General features: G+C 45.7%; 2 protein-coding genes across 2 annotated transcripts; both read right to left on the bottom strand.

The window, feature by feature from the left end:
• Nucleotides 1-96: 96 nt before the first annotated feature.
• LOC128947694 (uncharacterized) lies at nt 97-10,422 on the bottom strand. The gene is made up of 12 exons (XM_054292083.1): nt 9,964-10,422; nt 9,236-9,393; nt 8,977-9,073; nt 8,281-8,423; nt 7,551-7,759; nt 6,717-6,861; nt 4,279-4,543; nt 3,611-3,719; nt 2,772-2,979; nt 1,896-2,031; nt 1,073-1,183; nt 97-369 (listed from the first exon to the last, which is right to left on the bottom strand). Exons 1-12 carry the CDS (start codon nt 10,252-10,254, stop codon nt 310-312), a joined length of 1,932 nt encoding a protein of 643 aa, XP_054148058.1. The 5' UTR covers nt 10,255-10,422; the 3' UTR covers nt 97-309.
• Nucleotides 10,423-10,798: 376 nt separating this feature from the next.
• LOC128947548 (uncharacterized protein C1orf167-like) lies at nt 10,799-19,592 on the bottom strand. Its single transcript, XM_054291850.1, has 8 exons — nt 19,352-19,592; nt 15,000-15,088; nt 14,118-14,161; nt 13,329-13,545; nt 12,977-13,152; nt 12,401-12,495; nt 11,451-11,634; nt 10,799-11,018 (listed from the first exon to the last, which is right to left on the bottom strand). Exons 1-8 carry the CDS (start codon nt 19,590-19,592, stop codon nt 10,799-10,801), a joined length of 1,266 nt encoding a protein of 421 aa, XP_054147825.1.
• Nucleotides 19,593-21,197: the final 1,605 nt, after the last annotated feature.

Raw genomic sequence — 21,197 nt, 5'->3', positions numbered from 1 at the left:
TAAACAGAACTCCAGCAACAGCATGGTCCAGAGAAGAAGAGAATGTAACCTCACAACTGTAAAGAGGTAAAGAGATTGTTCTGTGTTTGTGTTGCTAAGGAGGTAAGACACAAGTCCTTTAAAGAGGACCTTTCACTAGGTACAATCCTGGTTGTTCTTTGGCTGTCATCCTTCTGACTGGCAGCCCTGCTTTTATTGTAAGAGCAGAGAGTTCTTTTTTGGCAGCACAGGGCCACCTCTTTGTTGTGACAGGAGCTGGGTCCTCCACGTGTCCTGAATGGAGCAGCAGCTGCAGGCAGGCCCCTGCATTCAGCCGGATCCTTTGTCCTTACACTGGAATGCTGTGAGCTGCCACCACCTCCCAAAGGCCTGAAAGAGCAAAGTGTACAAATCAAACACTCGGGTTACCCTTGAGGGGCTGCAGCCATTCTTACAGAACCCATAAACATTGCTTTTCTAGCAATGGCTCTGCCAGCTGCCTTACCCTTCACTCAAAACCCTTCCCTGGCTCTCCTGGAGCCAATATGGGGCGTGCAGAGTACAAATCAATGTGAGAAAAGAAAGACCAATGCCCTCTAATTTCAGTACTTGCTTCTGTCTCCTTAAAGGAGGCCCTAGTCCTGCATGAATCTTTGGGATGCAGGCAGAGGAGCAACTGGATAGGAGTTCTAAGGCTTTGCCTGCTCGCTCAAATTCATAAATTCACAGTGATTTGCTTGCCCCTGGGTGCAAGTCAGCACAGTCCTGCTGCACCAATGTGGAGCCTGTTTCTTCCCTGAGTGGGGTCCCAAGAGGCAGGGGATTAGGGGATTAACACCACTAATAACAGCAGGGAAGGGGGCACATGTCAGGGAAATTGACTCCTGACACAAAGCTTTGAAAAACACCCATAGATGAACCCATGTAAAGCTGGAAGCTTTTTTACTGGCTGGTCCAATTCCCTGATGTATTCATCTTCTCCTCAAGCAAGTGCATTGTGCAGGGAGAGAGACACAGGGAACACCAGTTGTCTCTCTGAGGTGCTTTCTGTATCACTGAGGTCCACTGAATTGAAGAAGGCATAAATGCTTACCTGAGACAGGAGGCTCCTGGCTTCCTGCTCCAGAAGATTCTGCACCACACAGCTTTGCAAGTATCTTTGTCTCCACACCCTCCAGGCCTTCTCCATCAGCCGCTGCTGGTCCTGCCAGGAAAAGAGGCAGCACACAGATTAACTGGGCTCTGGCAGGCAAATGAGCTCACTTCCCTCCAGTCCCACCTTGCTCCAGTCGCTTTCCTGAGTCCCTTTTAAAAGACTTTGCACTGGTAACAAACAGAGAGGACTAAACCAGAGCTCCTGCTGAGCTGCTCTCTCCAGCACAGTGTGGGTAAATCCCAGAACCCTGGGGAGAGGACAATGCCCCACTGTGCCCCAGCTGGTGTGAGCTATGAGTATGCTCACACTACACTGGCATCATCCTGTTACCTGGGCAGGCCAGAGCACAGCTCACACAGCTAATGCCCAGGAACCTGGCAGGACATGGCTATGAACAGAGGGGAAAGCCAAATGACAGCTCTTGGTAAACTGTGGGCACCAGTGGGATGTGTCAGGAGCACAGATGAGGACAAAGATCGTAATAACTGCTGTGAATTTTTTGCACAGTCTACAGCCAATCTAGACAAATCCTGTTTCGGCTTCCCATCTGTAAGGGCAAAGCACAACTAAATCTGTGGATATGCCAGTCTGTCAAGCTGACATTCCAAGCAGGGAAAAACCAGCCAAAGCAGTAAACCAGGATTTTTGGTGCAGATGAAACCCCCAGGTCTCATCTCCCAGGATGTATGGGAAGCTACAGGCAGAGCAGGCTTGCCCAATAACACCCATCACTGCCACCCCAGTGGCACTGGACACTCACCAGCACCTGAGCCAGCATCACCACCCTGCTGGCTTCCCTCCACTGGTGCCACCCCCTTGCCAGGCAGAGCAGTTTCCTGTCGTGCTGGCACCGGTGCAGTTCCACTGTGTGATGCCACCTCTTCAGGTATCTCCTCCTGCAGGCAAGAGAAGCAAATCAGCTTTAGCAGCCATACTGGGGAGCCCTTCCCTGATGGTATTGATTTATTAAAAATATGGATATTGATCCTGTACTGATATCCAACTGTGACAAAGACTCTCTAACAGTTTAAAGTTAGAAAGTGTGTGTTTATTGTGGGATAGCTCCCAAATTCACATCTCAATTTACAGGTGATTACAGAGTCCTTTTATCTATACATCTATTGAATACCCAAAATACAAATGCATATTCATAACTTTGGTACATCCCATTCCCCATATGGTGATTAGTTCAAAGCCATTAAGCATGCGTAGTTTGTTCTTTGAAATGGGTCGGTGGTCCCTTTCATGGGGAGGGGTCCCAAAATGAGGAAGTAAATGAAGTCTTCCTCCTTCTGACCTTTCTACCTTTTCAATGCAAATATGACAAATGAACCCGTGGTAGAACTCCCATTCCTGTCTTTAATTGGTTTCAGAACAGAGAAGGCCACAATTGTCTGATGTTCCTAAAAGCTATTAATCACTTTCTATATTCTTCATTATAAACCTAGCTAACCAAACATTATGTTGACAAGCAATCAATTATTAGTTAACTACTAACTCTTAACTTCATCAAGGCCTACCCATTTATTTTGATTATCTCTAACTAAAACCTCAGCTCCTCTAAAATCCCTAAATTCCTTCAAGTTTATGTCTCAGTCTCAGCAAGAGGAAGCCCAGAGCCCTGCACTCCACTTACCCAAGGCACTTCTTAGCCCACTCCTCCAAGTCCACCTCTGCTGAGTTCTCCTGGATCCTGGCATGAGCACGAGAGGGTCCTACCACATCAGGTCTCTCCAGCAACCTCTCAGCCCTGTTTTGGCTCCTGTAGATCACCAGCCAGCGCTGAATGGCACTGGGAAAATGTCCAGTTGGTGCTGAATCTTCTTCTCTGCCCCTTCTGCTTTCTAGGAAACAAAAGAGGAATCACACAGGAGCTAACCTTGGAGAGGGAGGGAGACATCAGAGCTGCCATGAGCCCTTAGTCCTTCAACTCCTGAACACAGAAGAAATCAACTGAGTTTGATTGCCATGAGCTCCTGCTCCACAGAGGAATCCTGTAGCCATAATATTTTCTGAAAAATCATTTCCTTAGGATTTTTTCTCCTGAGAAGCTGAGAAGCCTCAGGAACAAAATGTAAACAATGGTTATCTGCTGCTGTGGAATGCAACAGGTGCATCTGTGATTGGTCTCTTGTGGTTGTTTCTAATTAATGGCCAATCACAGTCAGCTGGCTCAGACTCTCTGTCTGAGCCACAAACCTTTGTTATCATTCTTTCTTTTTCTATTCTTATCTAGCCTTCTGATGAAATCCTTTCTTCTATTCTTTTAGTATAGTTTTAATGTAATATATATGTAATAAACTAATAAATCAAGCCTTCTGAAACATGGAGTCAGATCCTTGTCTCTTCCCTCATCCTCAGACCCGTGTGAACGTGGTCACAGAATCCCAGTCATTAAGCTGGTAAACACCAATCCCCTTTCCCTCACACTCCCCACATGGGTCTGTGAAAGGAAGAGAGGAGGGAGAATCTTACTGGTGGGCCAAGAGAGAGCCATCTTTCTGCTTTTCCTGACACCTATGAGGGTGCTGTGCTGCCGTGAGCACTGGGAAAAGGCAGCTGCTCTGGTCCAGTAGTTGCAGGCCTGCAAAGAGAAATAACACAGCTGCAGGCAAGAGTAAACACAACGCACACAGCACTCACACAGCCCAGAGACAGCTCACAGCTCTGCAGGCAGCTTAATGTGCTAGACCCCAGGCTGGAAACTGCACAGATGAGATCCCAGCAGGACTGACTCAGGCCTTCCAAATCAATGGACTTCTTTGTAGTTTGCTAGCTGTGAGTCTTTTGAAAAAAGCTGTATCTCTGGCAACTCACTCTGCTCTGCAGGGACAGTGATTATCCCATCTTATCTTTGAGCAGAGAGGAAGGAGTGCTCTCATCTCTCTGGTCAAAATGTCCCCTTTCCTTATTGCTGTGCTCCATATGGTTGCTGCAATCAGTGCCAGATTATGGTGATGAAGTTGTGTGCACAGTCGGTGAAGAATCTCACAGCAGGGACTAAGCAGTCACCACAAATCAAACCAGGTTTTTATGCAAGCCTTGTCACACTACCTCAGTGCCTCATGACTCACTGAGTTAATAATAGCTGTCTCATAGGGACCTCTATCTTCCCATGCTTAGGGAGCTTTATCTTCTCTTACTTGTTTGACAGTGGTCACAGATCCCAGGCGCAGGGCTCGCTGTCCTCTGGCAGCCACTCGCCAGCGGTGACAGGCTTTACCTGGAGAGGGCTCCTGCCACTTGTGCTTTCTCCCTCCTGGCACCTGTTCAGCTCTCCAGAGTTTGTCCCTCCACTTAACAAAGCTCCCAACCAGCAGTCGGTGCTCTCTGACTCTTTTAAAATAAGAGAGGGCTTCACGCTGCCTCAGGTGACATGCAGTGACCTGGGCCCAAGTGACAAGGCACCTGAAAAACAGTTCCAAGCACAGAAAGGAAGCAGATGTCTAAAGTAACAATTCCATGTCAAACCAAATTTCACCTTCTCACCTGCCCTGCAGTATCCCACATAAATGGCCAAAGCAAGACAAAGAGCATTCAACAAGTAAAAAGCCTGTTCCTGTTACTGCTGTAATCAAGATTTATGCATTGACCTCTATGCTACGTGTGTTTTTCCAGTGCCTCATCTCTGGGAGCTGCAAGTTCACACTCTTCAAATATCTTCCTGCTGAAAACCTGCCCTCATTTTACTTCCAAGTTCCCAGCACTGTTACCTGTCACCTACTCAAGAGACTCTGCTTCCCTCTGGCCATTTTTGCATTTCCTCCTATTCAAAGGCCTCTGCAAACTGGATCCAAACTTATACTATGCTTTTTCTTTGCCTACAAAACAAATTCTTTCCAAGGCTGTCTTGCCAGTATACATACTTGGTCCCCCACAAAAAAATAAAAACTAATTAGCCAGTTTTCAGTCTATCTCTGTGCTAACAGCTGACCAGAAAGATGGTGCTGCATGAAGGCTTTTTCATTTTTCCATTATAGGATGAGAGTAAAACAGTTAAAATCTCCTCCAGCATGGAACCCAGCAGATTCCTGAAGCCTGCTTGCAGCATTTATGACAGCCACTTGCTGTCAAGACTCAGATTTTGTTTCTTGGCTGTCACAAACTAAAGCCCTGTGTATGTGGGATGTACAACTAGAATCTTTGCAAAGACGATTTTATTCCAAAAAATCAACAGCTTCAGGAGTTACTATAATCAGCACTGTAAATCTGCACCCACAAAAATCTTTCTGTATCTCACAGGCTTATGCACAGGAGGCCAGTCTTCCTCTGCAAGCAGAGAATGCAATCTGCTTTTAATTCTGGTTTATCTTTCTGGTTCCTTGTTCCATTTGGAGCTTCATTATAAAATCACCCCACTGCACCATAGGGCAGAGGTGTGAATATTCTGTGCCTGGCAGGCTTTCTGGAAGATCAAGAGAAGCTGTTCCAGGTTATCCCAGCACAAAAAGTGCCCCCCTCAAAAGAGAGAGCTCATCCAAGTGAGAAATTAGAAGCACTCTCATCAAAGGAGACTCAGAAGGAAAAGATTAATGGTGGAGACACACTCAACAGGAAGGAGCAACATTAAGGGCTTATCCTAAATACAGTTCCCATGAGGGAGCCACACAGATAGATTTGCAGAGGAAAATGCAATTGGGAGGGGTAAGTGCAGAGTCTAAACATCACCAAAGTTTTACTGAGTTTCTAGTTGCTCTTTCCTCTGCAGATCTTTGTGTTCTCTCAGTCTGAACCTGCAATTCAAAAGAAAAACTTATAGGGCCAAACCTGCACTTCTCATACCTTAAATGAACCCTTGGCATAAATAATCTTATTCATTCTAATCCTCCTGACTTATTTTAGAGAAATACTTCAACAATCCTGGTTTACTACAGCTGGACACTTCTCTGCACTTCAGGCAGGCTCTGGCCTCATACAACATAAACTACAAACAAAACTGTTTCAAATAAGAAGACCACTGAACACAGTTAAGAGAGAAAAAAAATTAAATTCTTGTGTTTTCAGGATCTGTCAATATAACATAAGACTCAAAGACAGACTACAGCTTCACTTATATTGTAATAACCCCAAGATGAGTTGAATATCATGGTTCTCCCTCCATAAGCTTTATACTGCTTTGCTGCAGGAACAAATCAATCTCAATTTTTCACCTTAAATGAAAATCAACCCACTGTGTCAGAATCCTAAAAGACTAACTTTGTAAACATCAGACCTCTGCAAGCTCTCTGCCCACCATTCCTTTCAGCAAACACTGAGGTGCAAATAAGGCTTTCAAAGTTTAAACTGCACAAATTTGTTTGCATCTCTCCCTTGCTTAGTGGACAAATACCACCCTGCATACCTAAGACTGAATTCTGGAAGGAAAATAATTTTTGAATGGGAAAAATGAGGTGGGGTGTGAGGCTTTAGGTAAGAGACCCCTTAATAGAGACATCCTCAGAGAAGTGCTGCTACAGAAGCTCCATTTATACATGAGCTATCCACACTTTCAAATGCAGCATAATACAGTGGATACTACTACATAAATTGCTCTTCATGCAGAGCTTCCCTTGGAAATGTTCTCAAAGAGCAAGAAACAAACCTGTGCAGGAGAAAACGTTCCCAGAACAAGACAGCATATTTCTGCTTCCTTGTTCGGCAATTCCATGTGTGCAGGACCAGCCTCTTCTTCTCCTGGCAGCTGTGCCAGGCCCATTGCTGCTGCAGCTCTGCCAGAGCACGCTTCCCTGTGAGAGAGCACACCTTCCTCAGTGAGCCCAGGGACTGTTCTTCCAGAGAAATAAGAGCAAAGAATACATCTCCTACAAACACCAAATGAAGCCAAACTTGCTAAGATTTCCTGTCCTCTCTTTAGCAGCTAAAGACACTTTTCAATTCACCTTGTAGTTTTTTGTCTGCAAGGCAGTCAGACCTTCTTTCAAATTTTCCCTGCAAGAGATCACTGATTGCTTCCACTCTTATCTGCAAGGCAGTTTTCCATTAAAAATTGGGAGTTTTTCTTCCCTGGCGCAGGACAAGTACTTAGAGCACATGGAATTCCTTGAGGGATCAGATTTGTTAAGATACACCCTGTTCCCAACCTGACTGCTTGGTCTGAGGAGACATGTTCAAACTTGGAATGCTGCATGGAAGTCCATTTAACTCCAGCTGCTAAAATACACTGCTTGAACACTCTTTTGTGCAAGTAGAAGTGTCAAAGGAGCATCTTCCTTAATATAAAGCACAACAGAACAGTAGGTCACATGTCCTACTGACAGAATGCAGTGACAATGCACCTACTAACTCCTGGTATGTGCCTTTCCAGAGGAGCAGTGCACAGAATTCCAGCCAAAAGTGTGACTTTGCCCACCCCAAATACTCCCAGAGCTGCTCTATTCTCTAGAGCCAAGTGAGGCAGTGGGATGGGGTCACTCACTTTGCCAGCAGGAGTGCCAATGCCACAGAGCATCAGCAGTCATCTGTTGAGCATGACACCTGAATCTCCGGTCAGCTTCCACTTTCTGGGCCAGTCTCCTTCTCCACAGGCTGAAAGCCATCTGGACACAATGAACTCCATGTTTTAGGGCTGCTGCTGCTTCTTGGTTCTTATTTTCCATGACCCAGTGGTGCCAGCTGAGAAAGGCTCTGAGAAGGACAAAGGTTGCTGCACTGACTGTGGGAACAACTCACAGAGATACACACCTTTGTGATGGAAAATTTAACCACAAACACACACACAAGGGAGTTTTGGAAACACATCTGATCTGTAAACATCCTTTTCCCATTAAACATCAGGGGAAATGATGGACAGGACAGCTGTTCAGAGTTAGGTTTTCTGTCCTGGCTGTGCCAAGCCTGTTTGCTCCTCAGCTTTGGAATCACTACAGAGCAAGGCCAGTTCAGTGGACAGGAAGTTACCAGGACTTGTTATCATCAGAGCTGGGCTTGCTCTAATTTGTGAGGCATTCCATCAAACCAGAAATTACTGTGTTCCTACATAGTCATTTTGAAGCTGGAAAAACCCCAAAATAATGGGCTGCAAAACTCCCACTGAAGACAAAATAAAATAGCTAGAAGAAGAATTTTTTCCTTTTTTTAAAATTAAAGCAAGTGTAAAGCTTTCAAAAGAGAAAGTTTAGGAAACTTCTGGAAATCATGATCCCTACCGAGACAGCCGAACACGCCTGCAGTGCTGCTGGGCCTTGACATGGTGTTGAGTTTGAGCTGACCAGACCATGAAGCACCTCTGCAGGCAGTGCTGCTCTGCTTGCTGCCACCAGCTCCTCACTGAGTTGTCAGAGGTGCAATCCTGTAATCCAGAAAGGCAAAAAAGGGCCTTGAACTGCTGTTATATCACTTATTCCACACAGCTCAGCCGTGTCTCCCTGCCACTGCCACTTGTGTGATTGCCCAGCTCCATCCCTAACCCATCCACCCCACAGGAACAGCCAGACATGAGGGTCTAACAGATCCTTTCTAAATCCCTGACATGGCCCACATGAACAGGCAGACATGAGGATCCAACACATCCTTTTTAAACCCCCGACATGCCCCACATGAACAGCCAGACATCAGGGTCTAACACATCCTTTTTATATCCCTGACATGCCCCACATGAACAGCCAGATACGAGGGTCTAACACATCCTTTCTAAATCCTTGACACCTGCCCTACTTCCACTCAGCTGGGAGGGAAGAGTTACCCTGAGAAAAGCCTCAATCTCCCAAATCTTCTGCTTGAGAGAGAACAAAATAGCAATGAGACCTTCCATATGCTGATATTGAAACCCAAAGGCTCTTTGCTAAATTTGAATATGCAGAAAACACTTGTTTATTTACATTTTACACACTTTCTAGCCTTACCTCTTCCCATGCAGAGTAACTGGTGAGAGGCTGGGAATTATTATCAGGACTCTGCAGCACTGAAGACTGGAACTGATTTCCCACAAACCAATTTCTTCTGCAAGACAGAAGTGTTGGGTGAGGAAAGAAAGAAAGAAGATAAAGTCCCCTGGAAGGATGGTGTGACATGACATGAGGGATTATCCAGAAGGAAGGAATTCAGCCAGTTCAAACAAGGGTTACTCCTACCAGCATCCCAAAAAACCAGTCTCCAACTCACCCAGACGCAGGGAAGGAGCTCTGCAAACACAGCTCAGCTGGCAGCTCTGTGCACTGGTGGAGCTGAAGGAAAGAACTGTGGCATGACACATGTGTGACATCCTCAGCAGCCACAGGGGAGGAGAAGCCATGCTGGCTGCTGTCACTGAGACTGCATTCCTGCAGGTATGAAGGGAGGAACATGCTGTGAGGTGAGTGTCCTCACAGTGGAAGAACCCAGCTAACAGCTCTGACCATATCATTTACTCCTTTTTTTTGATCAAGGATTCAGGCAAATCCAAAATGCATCCAAAGGAATTGCCATGGCACCTTTGGAGAGCAAACATGTAAGTGGTGGGAAAGTTATTCCTATGCTAATAATTTCCATACTGAATCCAGAAATACATGCATTTCTATATGGAGAAAAGGGGAAATAAGCATGTGCACTGTCTCAGTGAGGAAGCTCTTTATATCTCATCCCTTCCACCTTGCAGCCACAGACAGAAGCAACTGTACAAGGGAAACTCACTAGCTCAGCTTCCCACATCTCCAATTGATGAACCAGAAAAGGCACAGAGAGCATTGACTTTACCTTTAGATTTCATTTCAGCTTGAAGACCCCACAGACTCAGCACTAAATTTTAAGCACAGTTTGCTGATGACAATACCATGTTGAAGCAGAAATTTCCCCTGAAACATCCCAGCAATTTAATACCTCAGAGCAGTTTAGGTGTACCAAGACTTTCTCACCTTTTCCAATGAGCTCTGAGAGGTCAGAGTAGCTGGTGCACTGCTGTCAAAGCCAGATGATGTTGAGAGGTCCTCAGAAAACAGCATGGCAAGAGGTTCCTCATAGACAGCTCTATGCAAGTGCTTAGAACTTGGTTCAAATGTCTTCAGCATGAGATACTTTTGGTGCCATAATTTCAGAGCTTTTCTGAGTTTACACTGCTCCAAAACCTGAGAGAAAGAACTGAGACAGAAGATACTGAGATAGTAAAGTGAAAGAAGAACAACAGAAGGGGTGACTAGCACAGACATGATGGACAATAGACAGGGTAAAAGGGGCTCTAGCAAAAGGTTCAGAAAATCAAGTGGACACTACTAATGGGGGCAGGGCTTCAGGGACTTGTGGTTCTGCACTCACTCAGCCTTGTGATGCTCACACAACCTTGTTTTCCACAGCAGATATACTCTCTGCAGCTTCAGTTTTTGGCAGAAGTCATCAAAAGAATAGACTGTTTTCTCCAGAAACTGTTTCTGTCCACTCCATGATGTCTGACCTTCATGACTCTCTGTCACAGTCTTAGCTGCTGAGCTCACAACTGCTCCTTAACCAGTTACATAAAGGAACAAGAGATTGTCTCAAGGCATTCCAACTCAGCCCAGCCCAACCCTCACATTGCTTCTTTTCAGCAAGGTTTAAGAGTTTATGTTTGGTTTATGATGCAGAGCAACAAACCTCCCTGTAGCTTCACTGACACACCCAGAACCAGTCCTCTGCCCACCCTGTTTTGTTCACTCCCTGTATCATCTGAGCCCCTCTGTTTTCAGGGTACCAGAGGAGGAAGGAGCTTAAACACCTCTAAAGTTTAGATTCTGCACAGCCCCCAAGCTGCTCACCATAATGCTGCCTCCACTGCAGGAGGAAGAGGTTCAGCACTGCCTGCTTATCACCTCCTCTGACCTGCAGCATCCCAACCCACTGCTGGAAGTGCTTCCTCAGTGATACTGCTCTGAGATGGGCCAGGTTGCACCTGTCAAGTGCCTTCTGCTCAACAGCCTCCTTCCAGGTACTGAAGCACCTGAGAATACCAAAGGAAAATGTTGAAAAACACTTAAACAAGATTATGTGTCTTCCTGAGACGAGGTTTAGTTCAGGGAAGACAGACACAAGCTGTTCCCTGAGCTTTTTTTTTTTTGTTTATTTCAGTAAAAAGAACTGTCATGCTTAGAGCACAGCAGCACAGTGGCTGCTCTTGGATTTGATCTTTCAGAACATCAAAAGTCAGGACAAAAATGTTTTGTCGGTGCACAGGAGGCAAGTCATAACATCTCTGGCCACAGAAGTTTCTTTTTATGTTTCTACCCCTACCTTCATCTTTATTAACTCCTAAAACAAAAGGATAGATGGCTTTAAGATGGAACAATTTTTACTGTCTGGGTTGGCTCTGTTATTGCACGGACTTTCACAGAGAAGAGATTTTTTACATGAAAACCAGATCTCACCAACTCACCGGGAAACCAAGTTTCTTTGGATTTGAGTTGTCAGTGTTAGAATCTTTTTCATTTCCAAGCTTTGGGAATGCCACATCCAGAAAATGTTTTGTAGCTTTTTCTTTTCCAGCAGAGCACGGGCTTCCAAAAGCCTGGCTTCCTCTTTGCTCAGCAGCTCCTTCTGCAGGCGCCACAGTCTGAAAGCTGCTGTGTCACAGGGCAGGAAGAGAAATAGCAGAAGAACTTCAAACAACTTCGTGTCACACAGCAAACATTCCCTGGCTTAAATCCAAGCTGCCAGAGGAAGGACACTTAAGGAAGGCAGCTCACATTGCTGGAGCAACACATGCTGCAGCTGAATTCATACAAGGAATGAGGCAAAACTTGTATGGCATGGTGAGTGGCCATCCTCCACCATCACACATACTGGTCCAGCTACTTTTGTCACCGTTATATTTCCTGAAAAATGCCCTTGCCCAGGATTTTTCTCCTGGGAAACTGAGAAGCCTCAGAGAAAATGGAAAACAATAATTATCTGATCTGCTTCTCCTGTGTTTTGCTGCTTTGGAATGGGTTTGGAGATTGTTTATCCAACAGGTGATTTTTTCATTGTTTTCTGCTGTAAATTGTTTTGACTTAATGGCCAATCATAGCCAAGCTGTGTCAGGACTCTGGAAGGAATCATGAGTTTTCATTCTTATCTTTTAACCTTCTGTCTGTATCTTTCTGTATTCTTTAGTATAGTATAGTATTCTTTTATATAATATAGTATCATAAAATAATAAATTAGCCTTCTGAGAACATGGAGTCAGATTCATCATTCCTTCCATCATCTAAACCCCACAAATACAACATACTTGCAGAATCACATTCCAAAAGAGCTCAAAGCAACAACCAGACACAAAGCACAAAAACTGGTGAAACAGGGGACACCTCCAGGCTGTTCCAAGGCTGTGGAATGTGTGCTTACCAGCCAGCCTCCTCATGTCTCTGATTGCTTCAACTCCCCAGCAGAACTCTCCTCTCTGCCTGTGACGAAGCTGAGTCCACAGCTCTCCCTCCATCCTGAAAGAGCCACAAACATCCTTAACATCCAGCTGTCCAAAGAGGTACTCACAGAACAGAACCCAGGGCTTTCCTCTCTCTTTTCGTCTCAACTTGTTCTTCTGCCTTCAGAATTAGAAGCCTCAACAAAAGGCTTTGCTTTTGACACCTCTACTGCCAAACTCCTGCTAGAGACTGTAGTATTGCCTCACTCCAACCTCATTTACTCCTGTATCACACATGCAGGTGATAGCTGAAGCAAAGAATTAGTACAGGAGTATTTCTGTCAGACACTCAGACTGCAAACACTGGTGCACAGAAGCTCTGAAACAGGACTGTTTAGTTCTTGACATTAAACTGCTAATTCTTGCCATGTTTATCCACAGCAATACATCCAAGGACATGGAAACAGGTCTGCCATCATTTGAGAAAAAAAATGCCCTGTGTTTGTAACCTCCCTTTGTCCAAGAAAACAGAAAGAAGGAGAATACTCTCTGCTTACCTATGAGCCTGCTTCACTTCCTTTGAGTATCCTGCTGGAAGCTGATGCTGAGCTGGGGTTGTCATAGTGGCCAATCTTCCTACTCCAAAAATCCCCACTGATGAACTTTGGGTGTAGGAGTAAGGCTCAGGCTGCAGAGCTTTCTTCTGGCTCTGTTTTGCCATAGCTTCCTTCCACTGAAGAAGAAACCACACGATCAGAACAAACTGCAGACAGAGTATTAGCACCAGGGTCTACATGACAGAATTTCACACAGGGTACCCCTTCCTCCTCCCTATCCAAACAGGATTTGTGCTGCCTCTGACTGCACAGCAGGAAGTTCATGGCACCACTGTCCCCAGGCTGTGCTCACCCTCTGGAAGCTGGCAGCTAGCAGAGCTGAAGCATGTCTCTGCTGGGCCACCTCCAATTGTGTCCTCCTCTGGTGCACAATCCCCTGCAGAGCACCAAAGCCCTTCTGAAGCAGCTGGTGTCTGTAGAGCTGTGTGGCTGCCCTCTTCCAAAGGATGTATCTCCTCCAGGCTTGGAAACACCTTGTTAGGATTTGTTTGTCACACAAGCGCCAGAAACTTAAAAATGAAAAACAGAGGTGAGTTCCTGTTACACAGAAAGGAAAGTTAAACCAGCCAGGAGGTGGCAATCAGAGTTCAGCCATCGAGTTGTAAAGAGGTTATTTCAAATCATTCTCTCTAAAGAATGGAAAACATGCAATCTCACACCAAATTAAGGAATCACTGTTGCTAAACAGGTAGCAACCTCATTCATATCTTATCCACAAATTTGAATTCCATCTCATGGATAAGTCTAGCTCTTGATCTTCTCTAATTGTGTAGGGAGCAATCAGAATTTGCTGCATTGAAAAGTAGCACTGATGATACCAACACTTCCTCATTTCAAGCAACAACCAAGGCTGAATTTAGAAGATAGCATTGAAAAGATACAGAAATTATATTTTAGGTCATGCTCCATTCTAAATGACAACCCTTTGAAAAGAAGTGGATGCAGCCAACCACAGCAGATTAATGTAGGTTAAGTCCCAAACCCAAATGTTCCTAGGGACATGGCTCCTTAGTCACTTCCCAGGAGTGCTCCTCAGTTAAAACTACCAGCACACTCACACTTAAACACAGAGCCTTTTTACCTTTGCTCATTCACCTTCAATGACCAGAAGCTGCTCTCTGAGATCTGCAAACAGACAAGAGACAGTAATTCACATTATTCACACTGCTCCACTCTATTGAAGAATTTGTGTTTGTGGCACACATCATTCTGGATGGAGACCAGAGCAGGACTGCCTCAAGATCATGTATTATGTGGGATGCCTTGGACACTGCTCCCACACCATTGCTCTGTGAATATTGTTATACACTTCAGACATAAAAAGGCACAAAAAGCCTGAAATCCAGGGCCCTGCAACCATGCACAGAGTAAAATCCCATTTAATACTTTCCTTCAGCATGCAGATTAGGGAATATAAACAGGTGTTTACATTCCCAAAAGAACCAGGTTGACAAGCTGGTCTTTAAGAAGAAACATGTGAGATGGAAAGATGCATACATGGGGATGAAGAAGGACTGTAGGAGATGAGATTGTGGCTATTCAGTGACAAGAAAAAACGATAGGACAAGCATCCCCATCACTTGTACCTCCACTCTGCACCTCTAGCAAGTGGCAGAAACAAGCACAAGTAATACCTGTGGACAGAGATGCTTCACAGTGACCACACCCTCACCTCTCTGGGCAGAGTTCTCTGTGTCTGGTTCCCTTCTTCACAGCACCATGGTTCTTTGGCATTTCTTTCTACAGAACATTCTTCAGGCTGCTCAAGAGGGCCATCAGTTTCCAAATTCCACCGGCTGCTTTGGCAGGAGTATTTGTTTCTCCTTCCTTCTCTGCTCATGTTCATACAATCTACATCAGAATGTTCATTAAAGCCTTCTTCAACTGGTGTACCCAAAGGATTGGACTGGCAGCTGCCCACTGCAGCTGTTCTTCTGGCTGCTGGTGATCTGGAGTGACACACCTCTTCTGACTCTTTGCTGCACTTAACATCACAGTTGTTGACTTCTACAGATTTAGCACTAAGCTGCTGGCCTGGTCTAAACTCTTTATCTGCAGGATGAGAAGTGATGCTCACACACACCTCTGTAGGAGTCCCACACATGGCTACACAAACATTCCCCTGAGCTCCCCCCAGATCTGTCTCCAGTAACACCTGCAGACCCTCTGGATCCAGACTGGCTGAAAGGTTTTTCTTCCAAGACTCAGCACATGGAGAGCCTCCATAAGATGTTTGTTCTCCTTTAACAGCCCTTCCAGGAGAATGACTTTTTCTGTGAACATAAAGACAACCAGTTTCCAGAGATGGCTTTACCAGGGACTGGCATCTGAAGAAAGGGGAACAACTGAAGGAGGAATCTGCTTCTGTACCCACTACCCTGCCAGAGCCCCCTCCAGAAACAAGGGTTTGTGGTTGAATACCACCTGAAATTTTGGTTCTCCATGTGTTAGAGCCAATGTATCTGTATCTGTAAGAGCCAGAGAGAGGCTCAGCAGCACTGAAGTCTCTTGTCACTGCACTAAGGCTCCAGTCTTTAGCAAATGGGACACTCCATTTCAATCTTGTCTGAGCAGCACTGGTTCTTACTGCAGCTAGCTGCTCTCCCATGGTCAGGACACTGGGACCTGAATCATCAGGAGCAAAGCAGGAATGGCCAAGGACTGGAGAAGACTCCAGAGGGAGGGAACCCCGAATCCCCATCAAAGCACTTTCTTGCTCCAGCCTCTGGACTGAACAGCACAAGCCAGCAGAAGTCTGTGAGGATTGCAAAAGAGACTGAAAAGACTCCAGGTTAGATACATCAAGGTTCCCCAGGGTCAGGGCTGAACTGTGACAAGTGTTCACACTTTCACTTGAGCTCCCTAAAGAAGGACCCACCACTAATTCATGCCTGAGAGGGGAATCTGCAGCAGGAGATGACAAATGTGCATTGACCACTAAAGGGCTCACAGGATTCATACAGGAAGCAGCAGAAGGCTGATGCTGTTGACTTTCCACCAGAGTGTCACAATTCTTGTTCCTTCTTTCTGAATAGTGATGGTGAACAGTGGGTATAGAGCAGCTACCAGCTGCCTTGGCTCCCTGAAAAGTCAATACTCTCACTCCTTCTCCCTCCCAAAACACAAGGCTCAAGGTGAAAGTGCCTCTGGGGGAGACACACAGCAGGGAGGACTGACAAAGCAAGATGGGGACTCTATGAACCACACACTTAGAGCTGTGCTGCTGCAGCCTGGAGCACAGATTATGCTGCTGCAGCAAGCAGGAACTGCAGAACTGGCTGGCAGTGTCCAGGAAGGGCTGAGAAGGGCAGGAGAGATTATTCTGTCTTCAGACTGGGATCTCCTCCCATCTGACTCAGACCAGGGATGAGAAATGTCTACTCGACCTCTAGTGCCCAAATACAGACTGAAATTCACGTTCTTCTCAATGTTTCTTTGCTCTGAAGAAAAACAAGAAGAAATATAAGCAAAGGACTGTGAGTATTTCCTATCTCATCTTGCCTAGTTTGCCAAAGCCTTTGGGTACTTTCCTTGTGAATTTCTTGTCTCTGATGCACCAGCCTCAGTCCTCAAAGTGTTACGGACACTACTCTCTTCCTGGTTTTCAGTAGACAATTGTATCTGGCAGAGCAGGAATGAATGAAAAGGACAGATTCAGCTCTCCACAAAAAACCTGGAAAACAAAGACTTCCAGCATTACACACCAGAAGGAGTCTGTTGCTTGCAAGGCTGAGTTATCCCAAGCTCAAAGCTACACAGACTTATTTCTTTTTGTCTGCACTAAAGGATGAAACCATGTTTTACATATTCATAAAATCCACACTGTCCCCTAATCTGGAAGATTTACAGCATAGCTGGGAGACCTACTGTGCAGTCTAGCCACTAAGTCTGATGGTTATACATTTAACATTCATGCTGAAAATGGATTCTTAAGTTGCTGCTAACAGGCAAGTGCAATTTGAGAGGACTGTGGTTCCATTCCCTCAGATTTTAAAAGCAAGTTGTCAATCACTGTCATTCTAACCACCATTCTTTTCCACCTCTCTTTTTAAAAATGAAAATGGTATTCTATAAAGACACACACATCTCTATCATCTTAAAGCCCCCTAGTCAATCTGAGAAGAGACAGCAACGAAATCAATGCCCATTGTCTTTTTCAAACACACTCTAATCCCAGAAAGCCTCCTGCCAAATTGCACTGTTTCTAAGCTGTGTTTATCTCATTCTCTTCTGAGGGAACATTCGAGGCTCAGTTGTCCCTGTTTGTAACAGCTCATTTTTCCCTCTCACATGCAAACTCCTTCAGTAATCACCACAATCTGGGGAGCAAACACAGTTTCTAAAGCAGCAGGAGACAGTCAGGCAGTGCTGCAATTATCGCTGGGAACTGCTGTTACTGCCTTTCATCCATCACCGAGGGTGCCACCACGGAAAGATCCCATTATTTCCTCCAGACCAGTTGAAGTTGGCAACTACAGAGTGAACAGACAAAGCACAGCTGCCTTCCTTGGGGTGCCTATCACTGCATGAAGTATAACCACAAAATGCACTGGACTGGTGTTCCATGGAAGCACTCCTTGCATCCCAGAAATATCCAATCAGCAAGCAATGTATCACAAAAGGGTGTTACAAAGGATTTAAATTGCAAAAGGAAATAAACCCACCACGTTTTTCAGTGTTATTTTGCTCTGTGAACACCCAAAACCTGGCTCTGGACTACCTTAGGCTCAAGAATCTGGACATAATCTATTTTCTTGATAACTTGTGGTTTTTTCAGCTCTCCATTTCAATTCTTTGTGCTAGGCACCAGGTTCTCACCACATCACCATGGTTATTTCAGGTGGTGCCCTTCACCTCACTCATTCCTAATTTCAGTCTCATTGAGATCTGGAAGAAATAGTATCCTTTCAAAATCACGCTTGTCTGCCTTCTGAAATTGCTACTCAGATCTTTAATATAACAACTTTAAAGCAGTAGGGTTAATCTCAGTCACAACAAGATCTTATCAAGGTCTTTCTTAAAACTTCTACTGAGGCCAAAAGATACTCAAGGCAAATGGCACATTTTATGAACTGCAAAATCCATGACCAATGGATTTTATGTTAGTTTTTATGATTCCAACTAAAACATTTAATGCATGCTTACTATATACACACTTTGCAGTAACACAATAACGCATTAAAACCTGAAACAAACTCAATTAAGCAAATAAAAACTAAGATGATCAAGTTATTTCCGTTGTTATAAGCAAAAGGAAATAAACAGCACAGTCAATGAAAAGTAAATCAAGCAAATACCATTTCAGCAAGACGGTAACAACACCAGACCCTTAATAAACACATTTGCACTGCACACACAGCGCTTATTCCTGATCCCTGCAGATCAAGACTGATCCATTTCATATTCCAAGTAAGGGCCAGTGATTACTCTGAGCTCACACTTCAGCTGCCTTAGAAAGCAGGTTTTTCCCAAACACTGCTCAGCTTTACAAACCAAACCAACCATCACTGCCGTGATGCCTGTGAGACCAACAAGTATTGGAATATTACCAATATAGCCAGATGGGATGTGCCTGAGCTTGTCTGAACAAAAAAGTGGCAACTGTGGTGTTTCACCCCAGAGATACCTTTGGCTGGCTGGATGTGTGGTGTTTTACCCCACAGACACTTTTGGCTGCCTGGATGCTGCAGCTGGGCGCTTGGAGGCAATTCCAGGCCTGCAGGAGCTCTGATGGCTGAGGGATGGAGCTTCCTCCCAAAACAGGGTCTGCCCCATGGGTTTACCTCTGGTGGAGAAGCTTTAAGGCAATGGTGAAGGAAAGGAGTTGGTTCTGATGGAGGGTTTGGATGCAGAGCTTTATTCTGGCCCACAGGCCTCTGAATGCAGCACCAGCTCCAACAGAACTCCGTGAGCCCGTGGTTGCTGCTCCTTTAACCCCGGGGAGAGGGGCAGGGAAGGGGTAGGGAGCCACCAACCAGATACACAGAGGAGGTCTGAAGGGACAAAGGACACCTGGATAGCTTAATGTCTCCCTAGGGATAGAGGGCATCTTTTGAATTCTGCTAATTACTCGATGCCCTTCTGGAATGCCAGGATTGACAGGGGGCAAGGGAGGGGGAAGGAGAGGTGATGGATACACCTGGGGAAAGAATCTTCAGGGAGAAACCTGGGGTATCTGAACCAAACCATGACATCACACCGCAACAAACAAGCACACACACAGGTAGTCCTCCCTCCGCAGCGCTGCCATCCAAGCACCCAGGAGGCAGAAACGGGAGTGAGAAGCTCCTCACCCACGGCCGAGGCTCCACTTACCCACTTCGAGAGGCACCGGCACTGCTGGGCCCCGGGGACCGACCACACCGAGCGTCTGAGCCGGCACCTCCTTCGCGGCCACAGCCACCCTCGGCCCCCTCAGCGCCCGCTCCAGCTGCGCCTCCATAAGCAGCTTATCCCCCTGATTAGGTCGGTCACCGGGGCTACAGATGGCCGGGGAAAGCCGCTCTGGGCCATGGCTAATTAAAGCCGGGGCCCGGCCGGGGAGAGGGGGGCTCATGCCGGGCGGGAGCCGTGCCTGTCCCGGGCAGTGCCTCAGGACACCGCCATGGCTTCCTCCACAAGCGGAACCCGAACCCGCCATGGCTGAGGGAGGCACCTGCCCTGGGCGGGCTGGGCTTAATGCTGGGAGTTGCCTGCTCGCCACCAAAACGCCGGGCACAGCAGGACCTGAGGGTTTAAAACAACAAAGCGAAACCAGCCGAATGGAGCATCGCAGCTTTCTGGGTGAGATCTCACTGAGACCCCCTGAGAGGCAGCAAGGCCATGCTCTGGCACAGCAGCCCCGTGAATCCCCTCACGCCCTCCTGAACCAGATACAAACACTCTCTTCCACCTCAGCCAGGAGAGGGGTCTGTTTTTATCATCACCTCTGATTTACTGCCCAAAATAGGTATCCTTGAGGCACGGTAAGATCAGTGTTACTCGTGAGGGGTTTGTTTTCATCATCACCTCTGATTTACTGCCCAAAATAGGTATCCTTGAGGCATGATAAGATCAGTGTTACTCGTGCCTTGCTCTGCTTCTTGGAGCTCCCAAATGTACCAAATTTGAATTCCATGAATTTAAGAATTCCATGAATTCCAAGAAAAATGCATGGCAGGTCACCTACATGGGTATTTCCAATGTATAACATCTGGAAGGCCTCCCTAGATATAACTGATTGTGCCAACATGCAAACCCCACAGCATTAAATGCTGGATTTTCAGTCTTTGGTCCATGGATCTAGGTAAAAAAAGCATTTAAATGTCTTATTCAGGGCTCTGTGCTGTCACTGTACAGTTCTAAAGAGCTGAAAAAACCCCATTCACATAAAGGCTCTGGAACTCCACAAGCCCCAGCAATTTCTGCCTACTCTTTCCTTCTTTGCCATCTAATCACAAGAACAGACCAATTCCTAGTCTTGTGCCCTATTATATGTCAAGCCTGTAAAAAGAATGTATAACACTTTTATGGCATTTATGTGCTTGGTTCGGGTACATCAAGAGGTCAATGTGCTTGTGCAGCAGAGGAGTGGAAGCATCTGCTTACGTTTAAAGTGATGGAAGTTGGAAGAAATCTGCTTGGTTTTAAAAATACAAATGACACGTTTCTGGAGCTTAGAGCAAAGTCAACAGGGGTCTTGGTTACTGAAGAATCAACACAGCAGAAGGTCTTGTCAGGAGAAATGCAGTTGTAAAATAACAGATATAAACTTTGACAATGAACTTCTTCAGAAAAATACCTATCTTCCTAGCACTAGAATTCTGCCAAAGGTAACATACTCATTTTCTTCTGTAAATGAATCCTGTTGAAATGTGGTTGTTTGCCTACTTCTGGGGTTTTGTTTGTTTGGTTTTCTTTTTTTAGAATCTTACCTGAAAGCCACAGCAGGACAGATCATCTACAGCGTAAGTAAGTCCATCTTTCCTCAATCATTTTACTTGCTCATCTTCCCACCCACACAATTATATGCAGAATTTTCTACTTCTCAGAGTAAAGCTTAGGCTAAAAGCCATCAGAGCCCTGTAGACCTCCCCCCATAATGACCCTCCCAGATTGGCTGGCTACAGTCCCAAGCCCTCAGGAAAAGCTACATTTTCAAATGAGACATAAGTGACCAGAG

Source organism: Melozone crissalis, unplaced genomic scaffold, assembly GCF_028551555.1.
Source record: "Melozone crissalis strain CALT ecotype California unplaced genomic scaffold, PUWL_Pcris_2 ptg000107l_1, whole genome shotgun sequence".
Lineage (NCBI taxonomy): Eukaryota > Metazoa > Chordata > Aves > Passeriformes > Passerellidae > Melozone > Melozone crissalis.
Note: the sequence above shows the minus strand (reverse complement) of the source record. Positions and strands in the feature narration are given on the sequence as shown.

Bases quoted from the DNA above. Each gene is read 5' to 3' on its own strand.
- LOC128947694 (XM_054292083.1), bottom strand. From the start codon at position 10,254: ATGTCTGTGCTAGTCACCCCTTCTGTTGTTCTTCTTTCACTTTACTAT. The intron at 9,394-9,963 runs GTGAGAAAGTCT...TCATACCTGCAG, and splicing joins CTCAGAGCTCATTGGAAAAG to GAATGCAGTCTCAGTGACAG. The intron at 9,074-9,235 runs GTGAGTTGGAGA...TCTGTCTTGCAG, and splicing joins AGCTCCTTCCCTGCGTCTGG to AAGAAATTGGTTTGTGGGAA.
- LOC128947548 (XM_054291850.1), bottom strand. From the start codon at position 19,592: ATGAGCCCCCCTCTCCCCGGCCGGGCCCCGGCTTTAATTAGCCATGGC. The intron at 13,546-14,117 runs GTAAAAAGGCTC...TTCATTTTTAAG, and splicing joins TTGAAGGTGAATGAGCAAAG to TTTCTGGCGCTTGTGTGACA. The intron at 11,019-11,450 runs GTGAGTTGGTGA...TGGTATTCTCAG, and splicing joins CAAAGAAACTTGGTTTCCCG to GTGCTTCAGTACCTGGAAGG.